The 22700-nt window shown below is 49.8% G+C and overlaps 1 protein-coding gene across 1 annotated transcript in view; it reads right to left on the bottom strand.

Annotated features, from left to right (window-relative positions):
- The window catches only part of LOC119461884 (hydroxylysine kinase), a 435160-nt gene that overhangs the window by 28480 nt on the left and 383980 nt on the right, over positions 1-22700 (bottom strand). Inside the window, exon 7 of the mRNA XM_037723252.2 lies at positions 686-945. Coding sequence (XP_037579180.1) covers positions 686-945 — 260 coding nt within the window. The remainder of the gene's footprint in view (positions 1-685; positions 946-22700) is intronic.

The raw sequence follows: 22700 nt of genomic DNA, 5'->3' as shown, positions 1-22700 counted from the left end.
GCTAACCACTACGCCACGAAGCGCACATGGACACACGCACCACGATGACAATAAATACCCAACATGAACGAAAGACTGCGCGTTTCTAACGCGTTTGTGCTAGCGCATTACGGCCCGTGTAAGAAGCTGGTGTAAGACGCTGTGGCCTCTCCCCCTTACTAGAGAGTACTGCACGTTTCTAACGCGTTTGTGCTAGCGTCCCCTGAAGGGGGAGATGGTGCAATTATAATGAAGGGCGCTGTTATAAAATAGGAATGACGTCACATATGGCGCGTGTCATTGGTGGAAGTCAATCGTTCGATTTAGTGCGGCGAGACTGGGCGAATTACACGGAAGATTCACGGTTTACCGATGATTCCCTCCGGAGCTTCGCCCACTCATCATCATTCACCCCGTGGATATGCGTTTTTTTTTTTGTTGATGTCAGGCGTCACTTTATGCCTGAAAAATGTAGTGGAGGATTGGAACTTACGGCCTTCAGATTAGAAGCCGAGTGTTCTGGCTCTGCTCCATGCCATCACGTTATGATATAAATATTAAGGTGCAAATTAGAAGAAGAAGTAGCACACAACCGTCTTCGTTCTTCTCGTGCTTTATATATCTTTGGGAAGTGGTTATACGTAAGTTGCAGCGAGTCGCTGGGCTGTGAAGCTGAGGAATGTGTTTAGGTGAGAAGCATGCTCACCCTGAGCAGAGGCATAGTCGACACCTCGTCGGGTACGTGTCGCAAGTATCCGGATAGCGCCAGTCCGGCGTTTTCCTCAGGCGACCGGCCACCGGGAGCCATGAACACGTAGGCCAGCAGCACAGCCAGGTCCAGAACCCGGGGTCCACCGTGCACATCGCCCCAGTCCAGTACAGCGTAGACCTCCTCGTCGTTCTCAATCCCGTCGCCCTTCGGGCGCGTGAGTACGTTGTTCTCGTTCAGGTCGCCGTGCAGAACGCCTGCGCACGAGAGTTTTGCAGCTTTCAGATCCAGGGGTTCGTCATTGGCCCACACGTTCAACACAGATCACGCGGGCCAACGGAGATGCTTTCCAGTCACTCCCGACTATGTTTTCAGTCCCTTACAGAAAGACCTAGTTACACATAAAAATTATTGCCCCCATGAAAGAGCTAAAATGGTGGTCTTTATGTTTACACATTTTATTTAGCACCAATGTGTGGTCATAACACTTCCTCTATATGTGTCTCTTTCTGTCTATCTCTCTGTCTCTCTTTCGTTCTCTGTCTGGTTCTCTCTCTGTCTCTCGCCCATAGCAATTTATTTTACAATCGTCGGTACAAGGCGATCACATGGTTCCCATAAATTCATGTTCTGCCAGCGTGGACTCGTTTCTTTTCTTGAAAGTTAGATTCAGCATGGAGTACATTTTCACTGCGAGTCGAAAAGCAATTTCTGCTGCACTGGTGCACTCGATTTTCACAGATCCTTTGTATCGTGCGCCTTGTATAAATCGGCCTTATCACGATTTATTTAGGCGGGTTCGTAAAATGTGTATAACTCCTGGAGTAAAAAAAAAACATTTTTCTTTAAATTGCTTTCGGAAACACTTCCTGTTAACACCTGGTTGAACGCGAGGGGCTGCTTCGTGCCGTGTTCCACAAACTTTCGGCTCTGTCCACGTGCTGAAACCATATATCACTGTTTTATAGACTGTACGGAAGCTTTATTTTTCTGGGACATTCTCCAACGGATGCTTAAAAAGGACATTGACATCACTCCATACTCAATTATTTTCGTACCGTTTAAGATTACTAGTGGTCCTCCCTATGACATAGTACTGGTTTTATACAGCCTATGGACAGCTAGACTGTGATCGCCATGCCGAAAGTCCGCGATCTACAAGATCATTATTTCATGAAAGTGCATCTTATGTAAGAAGTGTGTGCACAGGAACCTCCGCCTGACTGGATGCGCTTGTTGCACGCATGTGTATGTTTGCCCGAATTTTAAGTGTGTAGCTATGTCCGCACTGTATTATATCTTCAGTTTTCTTTTCCATGTATGAAAGAAACAAAAAGTGGGTGTATAGCCTAGTGGTTATGACGCTCGCTTTCGGACCGTTGGTATTCGGGCTCGAATCCCACCTCGCCAAGAAAGTTTATTTAGTTTTATGTATTTCTTTATTCCTATCTGGATTTTGTTTCTCTCTCTGCACCTGCTCCCCTCATTTCACTCTCTGCACTTCGCTCGAAACTGCGAACGCCATCGCTCTGTAGGGATCAACCTCGACCTTAAAAGGCATAGTCTGTTATGCCTGAGCCTTTGGGAGCCAAATATGGCTCAAAATTAAGAAAAATATTTAATGAAGTTTTAATTAACGATTTTAGAGGCAATATTGCATTTTCAAAATTGAAGCAAGACAGTCATATGTTGCCCAACAACAGCTTCGCAAAAATTGTCGTAGGTAATACGGCGTGCAGTATTTTCGCTGTGGGCAGCCCTCAACTCAAACGAAAATTAAATACCGTGTCAGTGACGCTGATCTCCCCACCTTATTAGAAAATGCCACCTGCTTCCCTGCTGCGCGGGTGCCAATGCTATGACAATTGCGAGTCCTCTTCATTCTGATCCAGAAAGCCTTTTTTTATTTGTTGCTATTGGCAAACCTGAGTATCCGAGCTGCGGTACCGCCACAAGGTTTCGAACGGAATAGAGCACGCTTCGCGTCGATTCCTGGCGCCACCATGCAAAAAAAAGAAAAGAAAAAAAAAAAGAGAGATGGCCGCGATGCATCCCGGGCGAGCGAAAGCTTGCGCAACTGTTGTTCTGCACTCGCAATGGAGTGCATAGAGATGTCGACGTCACAGATGCCCTATTTCATAATTCTTTCGGTACTGTCATAGCTGGGCCGCCCGCAGTGCCAATTGTGGACTCGTGCACCCAAGACGATATTGTTTAGAGAAGGTTTTGTTGATTTGGATCATCAATTCCCGAATTACAATGTTTCGTCTGTAATTGCTAATTAAGCAGTTATTTAACATATCCTTATTATCTGCCATACTTTGCGCGATACCGAGTTTCTAGTGGTCATAAAGATACATAACCTGATGGAATATTGGTAAATATTCTTACAAATTCAACTTTTTTATAAAAGTCCGCGCAGCTGAAATAAGACACTAAGTCACACAGCAACAATAAAATGATAGAGAGGGCTAGCTAGGACTAGGAGACAGTTACTAGGAGACTGATACAAAATTAATACGAATGATACAAGACTGATAAATGGAACACTGTATGGATACTGACGACACACGAACCGTGGAGGGACATTGAGCGTTGTAAACTGAAATTTTTATCCTGCACATTCGTGCAATTATTACGCAGGATGCAGCCGACAATTCTGCGGCACTACACATCTGGTACCTGAGGTTGGGCTGCTGGTTACCGGAGAACTTTTACCATTCACTCCCACTCAAGCCGGCGGTCTTCAGACATATATGACAACCCCCCCAAACTGGCACCTCGCCTAGTCACGTGGTTCCACAGCGGCGAGGCCATAGAGAAACATACCTATACGTAAAGAGCGGACACTCGAGCCGTTTTGCGGCCGAGCAAGCAACAGTCTCACCACCCGCCAGGCCGCGTAGCTTCCTCTTCACCACAAAGGTAGACAGCTCATCATACATCCACCAGGTGGCGTTCACACGTCCTGCTTTCATAGACATGATGCTGCGCCAGTCATGCGCCGCTGGTTACGCCCACCTCACGGCGCTTTTCAACATGTCCCCTTAAAATTAAATTCTGCGGTTTTACGTGCCAAAACCACGATCTGATTACGAGGCACACCGTAGTGGGGGACTCCGGAAATTTGGACCACCTGTGGTTCTTTATCATGCACCTAAATCTAAGTACACGGGCGTTTTCGCATTTCGCCCCCCATCGAAATGCGGCCGCCGTGGCCGGGATTCGATCCCGCGACCTCGTGGTTAGTAGCCCAACAGCATAGCCACTGAGCAACCACGGCGGGCAATACCTTTTTGGTAAGGAGTCGCCTTTTGTCTGCAGAAATAACATTGCTGTTTCTTGCGTTAAAGGGCCCTAAACCACCCAGAGGTCGAAATTTAGTTGTGGTGTTGCAGTTGTGCACGGATCTACAACGAACACGTAGCCGCGAGAATTTTTCGAAATGGTGCCGTAATAGAGGAGTTACACGCGTTTGATGATCGAAAAACGGCCCTCGCTCGTTTCGCTCTTTCCTTCGCTACGGCTGGTCTCTCCTCCTCGCCGATTGCTGCTCCAAATGTCACGTGACATACGTCATCGCCAACGCGCTTCTCAAAACACTGCCTACTTCCGGTTAAGGCACGTCCACGCTAGCCATTCTGGCGGCACATATGCGGACGACGATACAGCCTCCAGTCTGCCGCGTGAGAGGTAGTTTAAAGTAGACGACAGTTCGGCCGGCGCCCCGCCCGCTGCACGATCAACGGGCTAATCGACGACGGCGAAGCTGCGCGCGTCTGCCACTGGCAACGAAAACATCGGCTGCAGCTGAGTGCAAGGCTACCGACTATCTTATATAGGGACTTTACTACCGACGGGGGACGACCGGCTCGGCTGTGCTCGCATCGTAGCCGACGGCGCTGCTAATATCAGCGTATTTTTCTTCTTTGTGTACAATTATTGCGAAGAGTGATAACAACGATAATAAAATATTGCGGCTTGTGAGCGTCGGTAATTCATTACGAAGCGCCGTCCGCTTTAGCTTTGAAGGGAACCGAAAAAGGCCTAGCGACGATATCGGCGCCGTCGAGCGATCAGCGGCGGTGAGGCTGCCGCACAAATGAGTCCCAGTCTCATGCTCTCTACGTAAGGCAAGGAAATCTCGTCGCTCGCGAGCAAAACCCCTGTCGAACGGCGGAACGCTAATGGCAGACGGCGTGCGGCGAGTTAGAGTGCCGGTAACGTGGACGTGAACACGGCGCTTCTCGGCTACCCGCTGTTGATGCGGTGCTGGCGCGTGTTATGCGAAGCGTGTTGCGCGCACGTCTGGAACGGCCAACACTGTCGCACTCTGTTCGCGCAGCAAATGAAACCGCTAAGCATGACTGTGTTGGAACACGAGCGAGTTGGCACTTGCGTTGCGGGCGGTAATTACCTATGCGCAAGCGCGCACAAGTGAGCAACACGGCGAGGACGAGCAGGGAGCGCGCGTACCTGCTCGCGTACCTGCTAGCAGACAAACCGGAAGTCGTAGGTTCTTGTTCGACCAATGAACGTCGTTTCCGCCGTTGACATCACCAGATTCCCCCTGCTGACATCATGACGACCGCTGGGGTTACCGGAAAGGCGAGGGGAGGAGGACGGCATTGTTTTTTTTTTTTTTTTTTGGTTTTGTGGCGCGCCCGCGGCGCGTAGCGCTGCAGCGTTTGGCATCGTTGATCGTGACGGCATTCTGAACTCGATGCGCCTGTTTACTTGCAATGTTCAAAACATATCTGAGGTGGTTTAGGGGCCCTTTAAGAACATTGTCAGCTAGACGTTTGCTATTCTTGGCGAGCGTATTTTGCACGTGTAGCATAGAATATCAGCCGTGGCGCCCGTTTACCGTAAAGCCACTCTTTTGTTCTTGCACCCGCCTTTTCCGGAAGAACATGTGCATTACTTCCAATGCGTAATTTTCCAAATTTCCCCTCGCAACACATTCGGTTTAAAGCACAAAATGTGTTACCTGTGGCTCACCGGTATCATCATACGAACGTTTTATTTGGCTCGGCTGGAGCAGTGTAATGCGCATTTGGGATCGTTTTTTGAAGGCTGTTTACCTCACTGTTCATGGATGATGTATGCGCTGGGCCCGTTCGCAAGTGCCAGTTTTACTTTATGCGTTGCTTGTCATGCCTAAAACACTCTTTGGTCTGTGTCTGTGTCTTTACAATTGTGCTATTCAGTATATTTATTGCGAAAGAAATTATATGGACACTACAAGCGCATTTTGCCATCAGCGTCGCCGTAGTCGTCGCCGTCGCCGTGAGGTTCCGTATGAAGTCCAACAGTGATAAAATCGTCACCGCGCGCCGTACGCTGTGTGTGTGAGCGAAATCGTACAAGGTTGACCCGGCAATCGCAGCTCAATGTAGCGCACGCGAGGGAGGAAGGCAGGCGCGCGGCCTCTTTCGCGCGCGATGCACGGGGGCGAGGCGACGGAGAGGGAGGGGGGTGCGTTCTGCCCCGTCGGCTGCTGCTCACAGCGCGGCCGCGCGGCCGCCTTATCTTGACAGCGATATGCGATGTGGTCGACGTGTGTGCCCGCGCGGGCTTCATCTTCAAAGCGATTTGCGATGGTGACAAAGTACATGCGCTGAGTGCCGGTAGCTTCGTATGCGCTGTGCTTTCGACGGTTAGTTCACGTTGAAGCGAGACGAGAGACAGCGCGAAGGTCAATTTGCCCGCAGCTACTGGCGCGCTTCCTCACTCCGGCGTTGTTACAGCGAGTTTCCGCGGTCATCGAGCGAAATGTGTTCATGTTTACCTATGCGCGCGTGACACCGTGCTTGTCTAGTTAGTAAGCGAATGTTAACAACTTTATGCGGCCCATTAAACTACTATCCTTGCTTCGTATAGCTCTCTACTAATTTGCTATCGCAACGCCTTCCGGGCGAAACTGCAATTATTTTTTTGTGCAATTCCCAACAAAAAATACAGTTTTTGTATAGAACCACTGCTTCCTATTGCGTGCAACAGAGAAAAGCGAGTCAAGAACAGCCAAAAATGCAATAAAAACACCTTTGATGACATTGTTTTTCCAATATGCATGAGCTAATTCTGCATTGGGTCTGTTTGCGGTTCTTCCAGTTTTGCGGTTCTTCCATGTTCCGATCCGCGGGTTGATTACGTCTTTATGTACTGCATGCTTAAAAACAATATATTGCAGTTGTGACGGAAAATTCTCTGGCTGAAATTCCTTTTCTTGCTCAAAAACAACCATTTCTCTCTTAACCCACACCCTTTCATAAAGCCACTCGTAGCACGCCGTACAAGGCATCGACATGCTGAATCTATAACGCCGTATCTCACGAGAACTAACCTTTTCAATTATTCCTTCTTTCCCCGTACCATATCAGACTGGAACAACTTACATGTAGCACATCCATTCAGCATTGACGCAATCGAACAATTACAATGCTAAATGTGTTCTGTTCCTTTTGTGTGTTCATTTTATATAGTTTGAAAATGTGCGGAATATATTATGTGCTCCTTTAATATTGTTGCGTACATGCAGTATTGCTTGTTCGCTTAAATCTTACTTACTAATTTAAATCTACTTGTTGAATTGTATTACTTCTTCAGTCTGATCGTACATTTGCTTTCGAATTTATGGTATTTTTGTATCTTTCATTCTGTATGCTATCTACGCCCCTCCTGCTTGGGCCCTAACTCGGGCCTGCAGTACGTTATAAATACAATAAAAATAATACACACATACATAGGAATCTTAAAACATTAATTCGATGTGCAATCCTCCGATGATGACGATGTATATTTATATATATATGTATGTATATATATATATATATATATATATATATATTGAGCGCATTTTAGGCATTTCGTCATTGTCATCTGTACATACGACTCATCATCTTGTGTGAGCGCTATTTGTGCATATCGTCGTCGTCATTTGTGCATACGACTCATCATCATCTTTTGTCTCGTGCGGTGCTTGGTCTCTGCCTCGGGCGGCTGCTCGAAAATAAAGGGATCGCATCGGTCGACGTCTCACAAGTAGTGGAGTGTGCTTCGCTGCCCACGTCCTCCTACTTTCCCGATTCCCCTGGAGCTTCGGTCCGGTCATCGTTTGCTCTCGCCTAACACGGTGATGGCAGAACCCAAACCATCCACCAGTGCTGCTACCACCTCTGCTCAGCCATCTGGGCCTACTTGGACGGTGAACACCACACACCGAGATCCTCCCGTCTTTGCCGGCCTCCGCGGCGACGACGTGGAAGATTGGCTCGATCACTACAACATAGCCAGCAACGTCAACCATTGGGACGACAGGCACCAATTGCGGTATGTCGCTTTTTACCTAACCGAAGTTGCGAAGACGTGGTTTTTTAACCGCGAAAGCGACTTTTCGGACTGGCCATCATTCACCCAGCAATTTCGCCAGATATTCGGCATGTCCTCTGGACGCTCCGAAGTCGCGAAACGGAGGCTGGCAACGCGCATCCAAGAACAGGACGAGTCCTATACATCCTAAATTGAGGACGTGCTCGCTCTCTGCCGCCGCGCACAGAGTGACATGGCGGAGGCTGACTGCGTTCGCCACGTACTGAAGGGCATCAACACTGTCGCCTTTAATGCTCTCGTCATGCAGAGTCCAAACTGCGTTGGTGATATTATCACAGCATGCCAACGCCTAGACACGCTCCAGGCTATACGCCTGCCACGCGCCTCTTGCGACCCTCGTCTCAACGGTGATGCTGAGTTGCGAGCCCTGATACGCACTCTCATCAGGAAGAAACTTCACGGACACCTTTCTGGACCTGCGACGCTTGCAACCGTTCGCCCCGCTCCTTCTGGACTGCGTGACATCATCAAGGACGAACTGGCGTGGATGAACACGGCCAAATGGACAAGTCTACTGAACCATTTCGTCCGCCAAGTTATGCCGAAATTGCCTCCCGGCCTCCCTCGACTGTTCAGTCTCCACCTGCCGAAGCTTACCGCGACCCCCTAGCTTCCCTGGCAGCGAGTGCTCCTGCACAGCCGTACTACTCTCAGTGGCGGTCGTCGCGCCCTGTTTGTTTCTACTGCAGTATTCGCGGCCACAGTTCTCGCTACTGCCGTCGGCGTCAGCAAGATGAAAGGCAGGGCTATGCTACCTTTGAGCGAGACAGCGCACCCAGGTTTGACTCCTACATTGCCGGGCGTCACCTAGGTGAAAGGCGAGGCTACGCCACCTTTGAGTGAGACAGGACACCAGGGTTAAATTCCTACGTTCCCGGACCGTACGCAACCTCTTCTGGTCGCTCTCCTTCACCTTCCCAGGACATAGCTGGAGTATCCCGCTCGCCCCGGCGTCCCCCTCCTTCACCTTACCGCCGTTCCTCATCGCCCTTGCGTGCTGCTTCCCATGTTGTGGACACCCGTTCGGAAAACTAGAGGCTCCAGTTTTTGGAGCAGAAAATGCATCGTATCGGACTGTCCCAATTCCTCCTACTCGCCCCGCCAATTTGGTCTCAGTTTGTGTGGAAGGTGTTTCCGTCGACGCCCTTGTAGATACTGGAGCCGCTATTTCTGTTATACATTGTAACCTGTGCTTCTATTTGCGAAAAGTGCAAACGCCGTATGTTGGTCCGGTCCTATGTGGTGCCAATGACGTTCCCATCTTTCCTACCACACAGTGCACAGCTCGCGTCCTGATAGACGGTAGTCGTCATCATGTGCAACTTGCGGTGCTTTCGACGTGCGCTCATCAGGTGGTATTAGGATGGGACTTCCTGTCCGCTGCTTCTGCACTAATTTCGTGCGGCGACCCAAGGATCCACATCAGCGACACCGAGACTTATTCCGTTTTCGATTCCCCGTGTCCCAACCTCATTGCAGCAGCGGATTTTATTATCCCACCAGACGAAGAACGTATTCTTACGGTTGAGTCAACAGACATTGTCGACGGAGACGCATTGGTTGTACCTTCTCAGCGCTGCATTTCTCGAGGACTCGCCATCGCTTCTTACTTGGTCCGGTTCTCGAGTGGCTATGCCAGCCTCACAGCCTTTAATACGACTCCTGAGCCACTACTACTGCCCAAAGGGTCTACTGTCGCCAAGCTCGCCGACGCTGCGCCGGTATGTGTCGTCAGTGTTTCGCCTGCCACGTCTTCCGCGCATTGTACGCCCGCAGAAGGCCACACTAGCGCTATTAAGGCCACCTTGAGTGCAGATCTCAACCCGGCCCAGGTCAATGCACTCCTCAGCATTTTAATGAAGCATGGAGCTTGTTTTGACGTTTCTTCGCGAGGCCTGGGTCAGACCACTGTAACTACTCATCGAATTGAAACAGACGGCTCTCGCATCATTCGCCGTCGCCCGTACCGTGTGTCACCTTCGGAGCGAAAAGTTATAGAAGAACAAGTGAATGACATGCGACATTATAAGGCCTTCAGCAAGTCCTTGGTATTCTCCTGTTGTGCTTGTTAAAAAAAGGATGGTTCTGTGCGCTTTTGCATCGATTATAGGGCGCTAAACAAAATTACCCGTAAGGATGTTTATCCAATGCCTCGTATCGACGATGATTTGGATACCTTACAAGGTGCCGAGTATTTCTCGAGCCTCGACTTGCGCTCCGGATATTGGCAGACTCCAATGCATGAGCCGGATAAAGAAAAGACAGCGTTTGCTACACCTGATGGCCTTTTCGAGTTTAACGTGATGTCTTTTGGACTGTGCAATGCACCAGCTATGTTTGAGCATATGATAGATACAGTGCTCCGTCGCTTAAAATGGAAGACCTGCCTTCGTTATTTGGACGACATTGTCATCTTTTCGTCGAGTTTCTCCCAGCACCTACAACGTCTAGACCAAGTTCTCGCGTGTCTAGCAAAGGCTGGCCTAGCTCCAACTCAATACTAAAAAAGTGTCGCTTTGCAAGCCGAAGCATTAAAGTATTGGGCCATGTCGTCAGTAAACATGGCATCCAACCTGATCCCTATAAAATCGCTGCAGTGCTGCAATTTCCGCCACCAACCACACTTAAAGAACTCCGCAGCTGACTAGCGTCCTACTTCCGCCGCTTTGTCCGTGACTTCGCCAACATCGCCGCTCCTCTACATAAACTTCTGACTTCGAGCGCGTCCTTTGTGTGGTCGGTCGACTGTGAAGCCGCCTTCCAGACCCTCAAACGACTTCTCACGTCAGGGCCCGTGCTCCGTCATTTCGATGCATCCACCCCTACTATTCTACACACTAATGCCAGTGGGCATGGAAGTGGCGCTGTCCTGCTGCAGCGGAATCAGGGGTCTGAAGAGCAAGTCATGGCTTATGCAAGTCGTGCTCTTTCTCCTGCTGAGCGCGACTACACAATTACAGAACAGGAATGCCTCGCCATCGTGTCGTCAGTACAAAAATTTCGACCCTATCTCTACGGCCGCCATTTCACAGTTGTGACCAACCATCATGCTCTCTGTTGGTTGTCGTCTCTGAAAAACTTGTCTGGACGCCTCGGCCCATGGGTACTGCGCTTACAGGAATATGACTTCACTGTCACGTATAGGTCCGTCAAACAACATAAAGATGCCGACGCTTTGTCGCGCTGCCCGCTGTCTCCAAACGCCCATGCTTCACCTTAGGCCTGCACGTCACCATCTAGCCACACGTCTCAGCACACGCCCAGTAGCCAGGGACAGTCAGTTGCCTCAGTTGACTTTCTTCCGTCTACTGACCTCGTCTCACTCCAACGTACTGACCCATACTGCCGTACGCTGATCGACCGACTTCCTGGCTTGGCACGACCCCCCAACAGTCGCTTAAGACGACAACTTTCACGTTTTAAGCTTCAAGGTGCAGCGTTATTTCGATCAATCTACCATCCTTCCGGTAACCGATGGGTACAAGTCATACCTCGCTCACTTCGACTCCAAGTATTAGATACATTTCACGACGACGCGACGGCTGGCCACTTAGGCTTTCAAAAGACCTACGACCGCATCAAAACACGTTGTTTCTGGCCGGGCCTTTCCACCTCTGTCGCCAAATACGTTGGCTCCTGCGCGTCATGCCAACACTGAAAACGCTCGACATTCCTTCCAGCCGGTCCTCTGCAGCCTCTACCATGCCCGTCCAACCCCTTCAAAATTGTGGGCATAGACTTGTACGGATCACCGCTGGATCGTCACCGCAGTGGATCATCCACCGCGGTATGCTGAGACAGTTGCTCTTCGCTCTGGTACTGCCTCAGAAGTCGCCGAGTTTTTCGTGCACGGTATCGTTTTGCGCAACGGTGCCCCTCATGTCCTCCTGAGTGACTGTAGCAAGACGTTGGTCTTACAGAGCGTTTTCAGCGAACTTTGTCCGACATGATGTCAATGTATGTTCGACCCGATCACACCAACTGGGACACCATTCTACCTTTCGTGACGTTTGCGTATAATACTGCCGTCCAACGTACAACCAATTACAGTCCTTTTTAGGGGCGAAGCTCCTTAGGGTGTGAGTCTGTCCCTCCTCTGTAGTATGTTTTTAGGGGCGAAGCTCCCTAGGGTGTGAGTCTGTCCCTCCTCTGTAGTATGTAGTAGTAGAAGTTGTAGTAGTAGTCATCGTCGTAGTAGGTAGCCACGTCTACTTTTATGAAAAAAAAAATTCCGAAAGTTCTTGTGTTCGTAGCGCGGAACCGAATCAGGGACCCCTCGCTTCCGAACGCGCGGCGCTAACCACTACGCCACGAAGCGCACATGGACACACGCACCACGATGACAATAAATACCCAACATTAACGAAAGACTGCGCGTTTATAACGCGTTTGTGCTAGCGCGTTACGGCCCGTGTAAGAAGCTGGTGTAAGACGCTGTGGCCTCTCCGCCTTACCCCCGTATTCATAAACGCTGATGGCGTCGGCAAACGCGGTGCACGTTCCGGCATGTGTAAACGGCTGCGTAAGACGCTGTGGCCTCTCCCCCTTACTAGAGAGTACTGCACGTTTCTAACGCGTTTGTGCTAGCGTCCCCTGAAGGGGGAGATGGTGCAATTATAATGAAGGGCGCTGTTATAAAATAGGAATGACGTCACATATGGCGCGTGTCATTGGTGGAAGTCAATCGTTCGATTTAGTGTGGCGAGACTGGGCGAATTACACGGAAGATTCACGGTTTACCGACGATTCCCTCCGGAGCTTCGCCCACTCATCAACATTCACCCCGTGGATATGCGGTGTTTTTTTTCCTTGTGTACGGTCGTGCGCCGTATTTCGTCTTGGACACTACTCTCCTTTCAGCACCTGCTGCTCCATCCGAGTCTCTTCCTGAAGAATTTGCTGCTCGCATCGCCCGCTGCCGTGAAATCGCCCGCGCCAACACCGCTACCATTCAGGACAAAAGGAACATTCGCTATGATGCGACGCGTCGCGTTGCTTCGTTCCGCCCAGGCGACGAAGTTCTTTTGTGGACACCTGTTCGCGGACCGGGGCTCTGTGAAAAATTTCTCCACAGAAATCTCGGCCCCTACACCGTTTTGCAAAGAACTTCTGTCGTTAACTACCGCGTCACTCCTGTCAGCTCTGCTACTGACCGCCGCCACCGCACTACGGAAATCTTTCACGTATAAATAAAATAATAATAATAATAATAATAATAATAATAATAATAATAATAATAATAATAACAATAACAGTAGTAATAATAATAATAATAATAATAATAATAATAACAGTAGTAATAATAATAATAATAATAATAATGTTTATTCACCAAAAAATACAGAGCAACACAAACAGGCCGGTCTAAGCCTCAATTGGCTTGTAGGACCGTGCCATGAACATGATACAAACGGTAAATAAAAAGATGTTGATGAGACAGAAAGACAAAGAAAAAAAAATGACCAGAAAAAAATAAGATAACATTTGGTTATTCTACGTGAAACAGAAGTTGAAGCAGTGAAAATTATGAAGCCAAAGTGTTGTGGAAGTTAGTTTCACCATGACTCCTTCAATAGTTCTTTCAGCATGCTTTTTGAAGTAGCGTTAAAAATTTAATTCGGTAACTTGTTAAACATGTCCGGCACATATGCACAGCGTCTGGCCGCACCATACTTTGTGGATGAACGAGGAACGATATAGCGGACGTGTTTACGAAGTTCCCTTGTGGAGGTATTTTTTTGTTTGAAAGCGGAAGTCCAAAAGTGTTTTATGACAACTGTTTCAACGAGCAAAGAATGAAAATTAGGCAGACCAAGTTCACGGAAGATATTTGCAGCTGTTACTGTTTGGGAATTGTAGGCAACATTTATAAGGATATTTTTTATAATCCTGTCTACCCTGCATCTCCAACGATCCGAACAGAAACCGAAGACTGTAATACCATATCTCAATACACTATAACCCAATGCATGCACAATCAATTTTTTTACAGAGAGAGGCGCAATACTTTTCATATTAAACATCAGCCAAGCGACTGACCTCAGTTTTGAACAAATGAGTGATAAGTGATGTTGCCATGATAAGTTGCTATCGAAAAATATTCCAAGATATTTAACACAATCTACGTATGGAATAGGAGTACACTTACAAGGAACACAGTTAGACTTATGTAAGTAGAGAGGCAAGTTAATCACAGTAGTCTTGAGTGGAGAGCGAAAACATACCAGTTGTGTTTTTTGGGCATTGACAGCCATTCCATTGTTACTGAACCAAAGCATCGCATTGTACACGTCATTTTGCAACATTTCAGTTGACATTTTGTAAGATAGATGTCTTGCTAGTAACACAGTGTCGTCAGCATACTGGAACACAGAACATTTGGAAATCGCCAAAGGAAAGTCATTAACGAAGATGTTAAACAACAATGGCGATAAAATTGACCCCTGCGGTACACCCGCATTCAGCGACAACTTAGAACTGAAAACGCTCTTATCATCAGTAGCGACCACTTGAAATCGGTTGCTCAAGTAATTTTTGAGAATGTTGTAAAAGGGTCCACGAAATCCCCAAAAATACAGTTTACTTAACAAGGTTTGGTGGTTCAGGGTGTCAAACGCTTTCGCTACGTCTAAGAAGAGAGCACACGTGAAAAGATTCTGATCGAATGCCGAGAACAGGTCGTCTGCAAATTCTTCAAGCAGTGCAACAGTACCGCGCCCAGAGACAAAACCAAACTGGCGATCGGTCAGGATAGAAAATTTGTTAAGAAAAGAAGACATAGTGTGGAAAAGAAATTTTTCTAAGACCTGAGCAATAACCGGTGAGATAGAAATTGGCCGATAGTTTTCGATCTTATCTTTCTTCCCTGACTTATGTAGCGGTAAAACAACTGCCGTTTTTAGGCATGCCGGAATTTCATCACCTTCCAAAAACCCATTCAGTATATGAAGAATAATATCTGCCAGAACATTGAAATTCCTTCGGATGGTGTGTAATGATACTCCATCATATCCAGTGGGCTTGTTAGGACGGAAACTGAAAAGAATTTCTTCCAGATCACACTTCGAAAATTTCGGAAGAAAAGCTGACTCAGATATGGAATGCGTTAACGACCGAGTGTTTGTGGATAAAGAATCAGCGTTTAGGGATGCTTTTACAAAGTGCCTGTTGAAAGCATCAGCCACTGCTGTGGGAGGTTGCTGAAAAGAATCGAAAACAGACCGTTTACTGGAACTCATCCCTCTGAGATGATTTACCAAAGACCAAGTTTTGCTTACATTATTTGAAGATTGCTGAAATTTATGAAAGAAGTAACGGCGTTTGGCGCCACGCAGAAGAGCAACAGCTCTATTTCTTGCCGACTTGTATTCTAATCGCAGTGTTTGGTTTCTCGGATTTCTTTTACAGCGTTTCCACAGGGTATCTCGATACGAAACCGCAGCAAGAATTTCCATGTTCATCCAGCAGTGACCCTTTCTTATTGGTTTAGCTACTAACCGCGTGCAACGTAATTCAAAATTTTTTAGCTGCGTACAGAATCTTTCATACACGTTGCTTGACGAATCTTCTTTGGTTAAGGATGCCCAGTCAAACGAAACGATAAGATTATCAAACTTAGCTTGATTAACTATAGGGACAAGGCATTTGCGCTGCCCGGGTGTATTTCCAACCGACGGCGTTCCAGGCGCATCCGGTAATACAAGACGGCATGCTACAAAGTAGTGGTCAGCCAACCTTTGTAAAATAGTACATGACCTAAATGTACAGTTGGGAGCTCTGACTGCTATGTGATCTAAGCAGGACTGCACTAGGCAATTATTAACTAATTCCGCTCTAGTGGGAGCTCCAATTGTACATTCCAGACCATAAGCGGACAACGCAGACAGAAAATCACAAACAGATACTTTTTCAGGACATAAAGTGTTGATATTAAAGTCCCCGATCAAGCAGAATTGGTCCACTGAGCTCCACTGCCGCAGAGTTTCATCAAGCTCTACAAGAAACCGTGAGAGGCTGCATGAAGGCGGTCGATAGACCGATAAGATATGCACAGAAAATGACCTCTTACAAACTTTGACCATCATAGATTCAGCATGCACAAAAGAAACATCAACAGAAAAAGCTTCAAAGTTGTCGTTTACAAAGAGAGCAATGCCTCCGCCACGACGCCCGCTTCGTGTAACAAAATGTGCTGAAAAGCCCTGTAGGGTGAAAGTATTAAGGCAAGCTTGGGAAACATTGATTTCTGTTAATACAAAAACATCCACAAATCCAGCTGCAGACTCAGCCAGAAATTTAAACTCTTCCCAGTATTTACGCATACTTCTAATAGTAACACTCACAATGGTGAAACTTTCATCAGAATTGCATCGAAATTCTGTTTTAAATGAACTGAAGTCCGGTAGTTGGCGGAAAGAAAAAGGCATGTTGGCTAAACAATGTTTTCCAGGTCTGCTTGTTTACCGATTCGGATAAGAGACGCTGTTTCATTCTTTTTCACCAAGATCTTGCCTCCTTTCGTCCAACAAAACTGATAACCCTCCTCCTTTGCCTTCGTTCTGGCTTTCCAGAATAAGTCACGGTTAGCTTTGGTCAAGTTATCATTGAAGTAGATCTTTGGAAAAGATACCCCTTCACGCGTTGCTTCAGCTTTCCACGCGCTTCAAACCATTTTTCCTTCCAAATTGCAGACGTAAAGCGCACCAGGACCACCGGTGTACCACCCATTTTCACTTTCAAGCGATGTACTGCCGTAATGGCGTCAGGTGAAAACCCCGACAAATCCAGTTTTGCTGCCATTTGCGTGAGTGTCTGGGTTACTTTTCTCATTTTCATTACTTTTCTCTGGCAGACCGTGAATCTCAAGATTCTTTCTTCTGCTGTACTGTTCAATTTCATTTTGGTTTTCCTCTAGTTTTTGTATTACTGTTGTCTGAGTTAACACCGTTCTTTTCAGAGCTTCCAGCTCAGCACCATCAGACGTTTGACGTTCAAGAATATCCTGCTGCTGTTTCAAAATAGAATCGTACTTCTCGGACAAAAAAGAGACCGGTCCTTCGAGTTCCTTAACTGATTTGGATACCGCTGTGAATTCTTCCTGCATCAACAGGAGAGAATCAACCTTCTTATGCAGAACCGGCAAAGATTGCAAACTTTTCCTAATTTCCCTTAGCTCATCCAACAGTGATGTCTCTGGACCACTGCTTTCCTCAAGCACCGTCTCTGTGCCGCTGTTTAGTCTCTTGTTATTTCTGCACGTTTTACAAACCCAAGCGTCTCTCTTAGCTTGACCCATGGTAGTAAACGTGTTCGCAGCTATTCCAGAGCATGACTGTCCGAGATGATACGAAAATTGGCATTCCGCACATATCATTTTCTTTCCATCGGTAGGCAGCGTCTTATGACAAGCAATGCAGTTGTCATCTTTTCCCATTGTACACAGCAAAGCAATAAGAAGAAAAAATGTGGTTGATCCCTCTTATATAGGAATCGGTATAGAACACGAAAGTGAAACGTGTCTTCACAGAAGTAGTGTAATGTTTATTGCACATTGATATATAATGTCTATTGGTGTTTTGTGGCTAAAGCGCCCTTAGGCGTTGATGCACCCACGCTGACGCCTGGTGGCACGCCTCCTCCATCACGACTACCAACGTCGATGACCATGAGCAACCGTCGTGCATATGGAAGCTGCACTACGCTGCACACGCTAGCACAACGCGAAAGACGAAGCACGTAACTGACACACTAATACAACGCGCAAGACAAAGCACGTAACTGAATCGTCACCGAGTCAAATCAGCGCGTACAGCGCGTCGTAATTGCAGCCTCCGCGATCAACTTCAGAAACATTTTCAGAGCTAATTGCGGAGGCCACGCTCCGCTGTGCTGAGTACGGTAAACGCCACCTAGGTGGCGTTGGTAGTGCTTCTTGATGCCAGCGTCCCTTCGAATGCTGGCATCGAGGCGTCGTAGTGCTGAGACCACCGAAGCGTTCACTGTCGGTGCGCGTTAGTGTCATAATGCAGTACTTCTCTTTTCTGCTCGTAGGCGGCGGCACCGCCCCGAGCAAGAGCGCGGGTACACGGAGGAGTGTTAGATATATAAGGCGCGTCTGTGTAGCTCTCTGGAAATGCGTTTGTGGCGCAATGGGTTAAACGCTCGGCGATCTATCGTCGCGGACCGAGAGGTCGTGGGTTCGATTTCCAAATTTTGCATGTTTGTGGAACTTTTTCTTCTGGTTTCTTTCTTTGTATTATGTTCGTGTACATTGTAAGAACGTCATATCCGTGACGGAAATACGTCAGTGAAGTCTTGGTGGACCCCGGCATAAAACACTTTCGTGTTAAAAAAAAACGCAGCTAGCTGAGAAACGAGCCTACAACACAGGGGCAGACCGAGAAAACTGTTCACTGAAGGAATTCTTGTCGAAACGAACACGATGAGTATCGCTCACCAGGAGAAACGCAGAAGTCGTCCTAGTCCAGCGGCAACCACCGTTGCGACTGCCAGGATGCGTTGACTCCTCGCAGCATGCAGTCAGAAGCGACCACTACAACGAGCAGGGGAGGCGAGGCAGATACTTTTGCGTTGAGCGGCATGCGGCAGCAAGTGGCAACGCCCGCGCACTAGCGTTGACCGGGGTAAGCGGCACGCTGGGGAAGTCTTGTTGAAATGGTGAGCGTGCTCACTGGACGATAAGCCGAAGAAGTCGTCCTAGTCCCGCAGCAACCGCCGTTGCGACTGCCAGGATGCGTTGACTCCTCGCAGCATGCAGCCAGAAGCGACCACTACAACGAGCAGGGGAGGCGAGGCAGATACTTTTGCGTTGAGCGGCATCTCGCAGAAAGTGGCAACGCACGCGCACTAGCCTTGACCGAGGTAAGCGGCACGCTGGGGAAGTCTTGTCGAAATGGTGAGCGTGCTCACTGGACGATAAGCCGAAGAAGTCGTTCTAGTCCCGCAGCAACCGCCGTTGAAGCTGCCTGCGTGTGTTGACTCCCCGCCGCATGCAGCCAGAAGCGACTACTACGATGAACAGAGGGGCGAGGCAGATACTTTTGCGTTGAGCGGCATCTCGCAGAAAGTGGCAACGCACGCGCACTAGCCTTGACCGAGGTAAGCGGCACGCTGGGGAAGTCTTGTCGAAATGGTGAGCGTGCTCACTGGACGATAAGCCGAAGAAGTCGTTCTAGTCCCGCAGCAATCGCCGTTGCAGCTGCCTGCGTCTGTTGACTCCCCGCCGCATGCAGCCAGAAGCGACTACTACGATGAACAGAGGAGCGAGGCAGATACTTTTGCGTTGAGCGGCATCTCGCAGAAAGTGGCAACGCACGCGCACTAGCCTTGACCGAGGTAAGCGGCACGCTGGGGAAGTCTTGTCGAAATGGTGAGCGTGCTCACTGGACGATAAGCCGAAGAAGTCGTTCTAGTCCCGCAGCAACCGCCGTTGCAGCTGCCTGCGTGTGTTGACTCCCCGCCGCATGCAGCCAGAAGCGACTACTACGATGAACAGAGGGGCGAGGCAGATACTTTTGCGTTGAGCGGCATCTCGCAGAAAGTGGCAACGCACGCGCACTAGCCTTGACCGAGGTAAGCGGCACGCTGGGGAAGTCTTGTCGAAATGGTGAGCGTGCTCACTGGACGATAAGCCGAAGAAGTCGTTCTAGTCCCGCAGCAACCGCCGTTGCAGCTGCCTGCGTGTGTTGACTCCCCGCCGCATGCAGCCAGAAGCGACTACTACGATGAACAGAGGGGCGAGGCAGATACTTTTGCGTTGAGCGGCATCTCGCAGAAAGTGGCAACGCACGCGCACTAGCCTTGACCGAGGTAAGCGGCACGCTGGGGAAGTCTTGTCGAAATGGTGAGCGTGCTCACTGGACGATAAGCCGAAGAAGTCGTTCTAGTCCCGCAGCAACCGCCGTTGCAGCTGCCTGCGTGTGTTGACTCCCCGCCGCATGCAGCCAGAAGCGACTACTACGATGAACAGAGGGGCGAGGCAGATACTTTTGCGTTGAGCGGCATCTCGCAGAAAGTGGCAACGCACGCGCACTAGCCTTGACCGAGGTAAGCGGCACGCTGGGGAAGTCTTGTCGAAATGGTGAGCGTGCTCACTGGACGATAAGCCGAAGAAGTCGTTCTAGTCCCGCAGCAATCGCCGTTGCAGCTGCCTGCGTCTGTTGACTCCCCGCCGCATGCAGCCAGAAGCGACTACTACGATGAACAGAGGGGCGAGGCAGATACTTTTGCGTTGAGCGGCATCTCGCAGAAAGTGGCAACGCACGCGCACTAGCCTTGACCGAGGTAAGCGGCACGCTGGGGAAGTCTTGTCGAAATGGTGAGCGTGCTCACTGGACGATAAGCCGAAGAAGTCGTTCTAGTCCCGCAGCAACCGCCGTTGCAGCTGCCTGCGTGTGTTGACTCCCCGCCGCATGCAGCCAGAAGCGACTACTACGATGAACAGAGGGGCGAGGCAGATACTTTTGCGTTGAGCGGCATCTCGCAGAAAGTGGCAACGCACGCGCACTAGCCTTGACCGAGGTAAGCGGCACGCTGGGGAAGTCTTGTCGAAATGGTGAGCGTGCTCACTGGACGATAAGCCGAAGAAGTCGTTCTAGTCCCGCAGCAACCGCCGTTGCAGCTGCCTGCGTGTGTTGACTCCCCGCCGCATGCAGCCAGAAGCGACTACTACGATGAACAGAGGGGCGAGGCAGATACTTTTGCGTTGAGCGGCATCTCGCAGAAAGTGGCAACGCACGCGCACTAGCCTTGACCGAGGTAAGCGGCACGCTGGGGAAGTCTTGTCGAAATGGTGAGCGTGCTCACTGGACGATAAGCCGAAGAAGTCGTTCTAGTCCCGCAGCAACCGCCGTTGCAGCTGCCTGCGTGTGTTGACTCCCCGCCGCATGCAGCCAGAAGCGACTACTACGATGAACAGAGGGGCGAGGCAGATACTTTTGCGTTGAGCGGCATCTCGCAGAAAGTGGCAACGCACGCTGCACTAGCCTTGACCGAGGTAAGCGGCACGCTGGGGAAGTCTTGTCGAAATGGTGAGCGTGCTCACTGGACGATAAGCCGAAGAAGTCGTTCTAGTCCCCGCAGCAACCGCCGTTGCAGCTGCCTGCGTGTGTTGACTCCCCGCCGCATGCAGCCAGAAGCGACTACTACGATGAACAGAGGGGCGAGGCAGATACTTTGCGTTGAGCGGCATCTCGCAGAAAGTGGCAACGCACGCGCACTAGCCTTGACCGAGGTAAGCGGCACGCTGGGGAAGTCTTGTCGAAATGGTGAGCGTGCTCACTGGACGATAAGCCGAAGAAGTCGTTCTAGTCCCGCAGCAACCGCCGTTGCAGCTGCCTGCGTGTGTTGACTCCCCGCCGCATGCAGCCAGAAGCGACTACTACGATGAACAGAGGGGCGAGGCAGATACTTTTGCGTTGAGCGGCATCTCGCAGAAAGTGGCAACGCACGCGCACTAGCCTTGACCGAGGTAAGCGGCACGCTGGGGAAGTCTTGTCGAAATGGTGAGCGTGCTCACTGGACGATAAGCCGAAGAAGTCGTTCTAGTCCCGCAGCAACCGCCGTTGCAGCTGCCTGCGTGTGTTGACTCCCCGCCGCATGCAGCCAGAAGCGACTACTACGATGAACAGAGGGGCGAGGCAGATACTTTTGCGTTGAGCGGCATCTCGCAGAAAGTGGCAACGCACGCGCACTAGCCTTGACCGAGGTAAGCGGCACGCTGGGGAAGTCTTGTCGAAATGGTGAGCGTGCTCACTGGACGATAAGCCGAAGAAGTCGTTCTAGTCCCGCAGCAACCGCCGTTGCAGCTGCCTGCGTGTGTTGACTCCCCGCCGCATGCAGCCAGAAGCGACTACTACGATGAACAGAGGGGCGAGGCAGATACTTTTGCGTTGAGCGGCATCTCGCAGAAAGTGGCAACGCACGCGCACTAGCCTTGACCGAGGTAAGCGGCACGCTGGGGAAGTCTTGTCGAAATGGTGAGCGTGCTCACTGGACGATAAGCCGAAGAAGTCGTTCTAGTCCCGCAGCAATCGCCGTTGCAGCTGCCTGCGTGTGTTGACTCCCCGCCGCATGCAGCCAGAAGCGACTACTACGATGAACAGAGGGGCGAGGCAGATACTTTTGCGTTGAGCGGCATCTCGCAGAAAGTGGCAACGCACGCGCACTAGCCTTGACCGAGGTAAGCGGCACGCTGGGAAGTCTTGTCGAAATGGTGAGCGTGCTCACTGGACGATAAGCCGAAGAAGTCGTTCTAGTCCCGCAGCAACCGCCGTTGCAGCTGCCTGCGTGTGTTGACTCCCCGCCGCATGCAGCCAGAAGCGACTACTACGATGAACAGAGGGGCGAGGCAGATACTTTTGCGTTGAGCGGCATCTCGCAGAAAGTGGCAACGCACGCTGCACTAGCCTTGACCGAGGTAAGCGGCACGCTGGGGAAGTCTTGTCGAAATGGTGAGCGTGCTCACTGGACGATAAGCCGAAGAAGTCGTTCTAGTCCCGCAGCAACCGCCGTTGCAGCTGCCTGCGTGTGTTGACTCCCCGCCGCATGCAGCCAGAAGCGACTACTACGATGAACAGAGGGGCGAGGCAGATACTTTTGC

Source organism: Dermacentor silvarum, chromosome 8 (genome assembly GCF_013339745.2).
Source record: "Dermacentor silvarum isolate Dsil-2018 chromosome 8, BIME_Dsil_1.4, whole genome shotgun sequence".
NCBI classification, from domain to species: domain Eukaryota; kingdom Metazoa; phylum Arthropoda; class Arachnida; order Ixodida; family Ixodidae; genus Dermacentor; species Dermacentor silvarum.
Note: the sequence above shows the minus strand (reverse complement) of the source record. Positions and strands in the feature narration are given on the sequence as shown.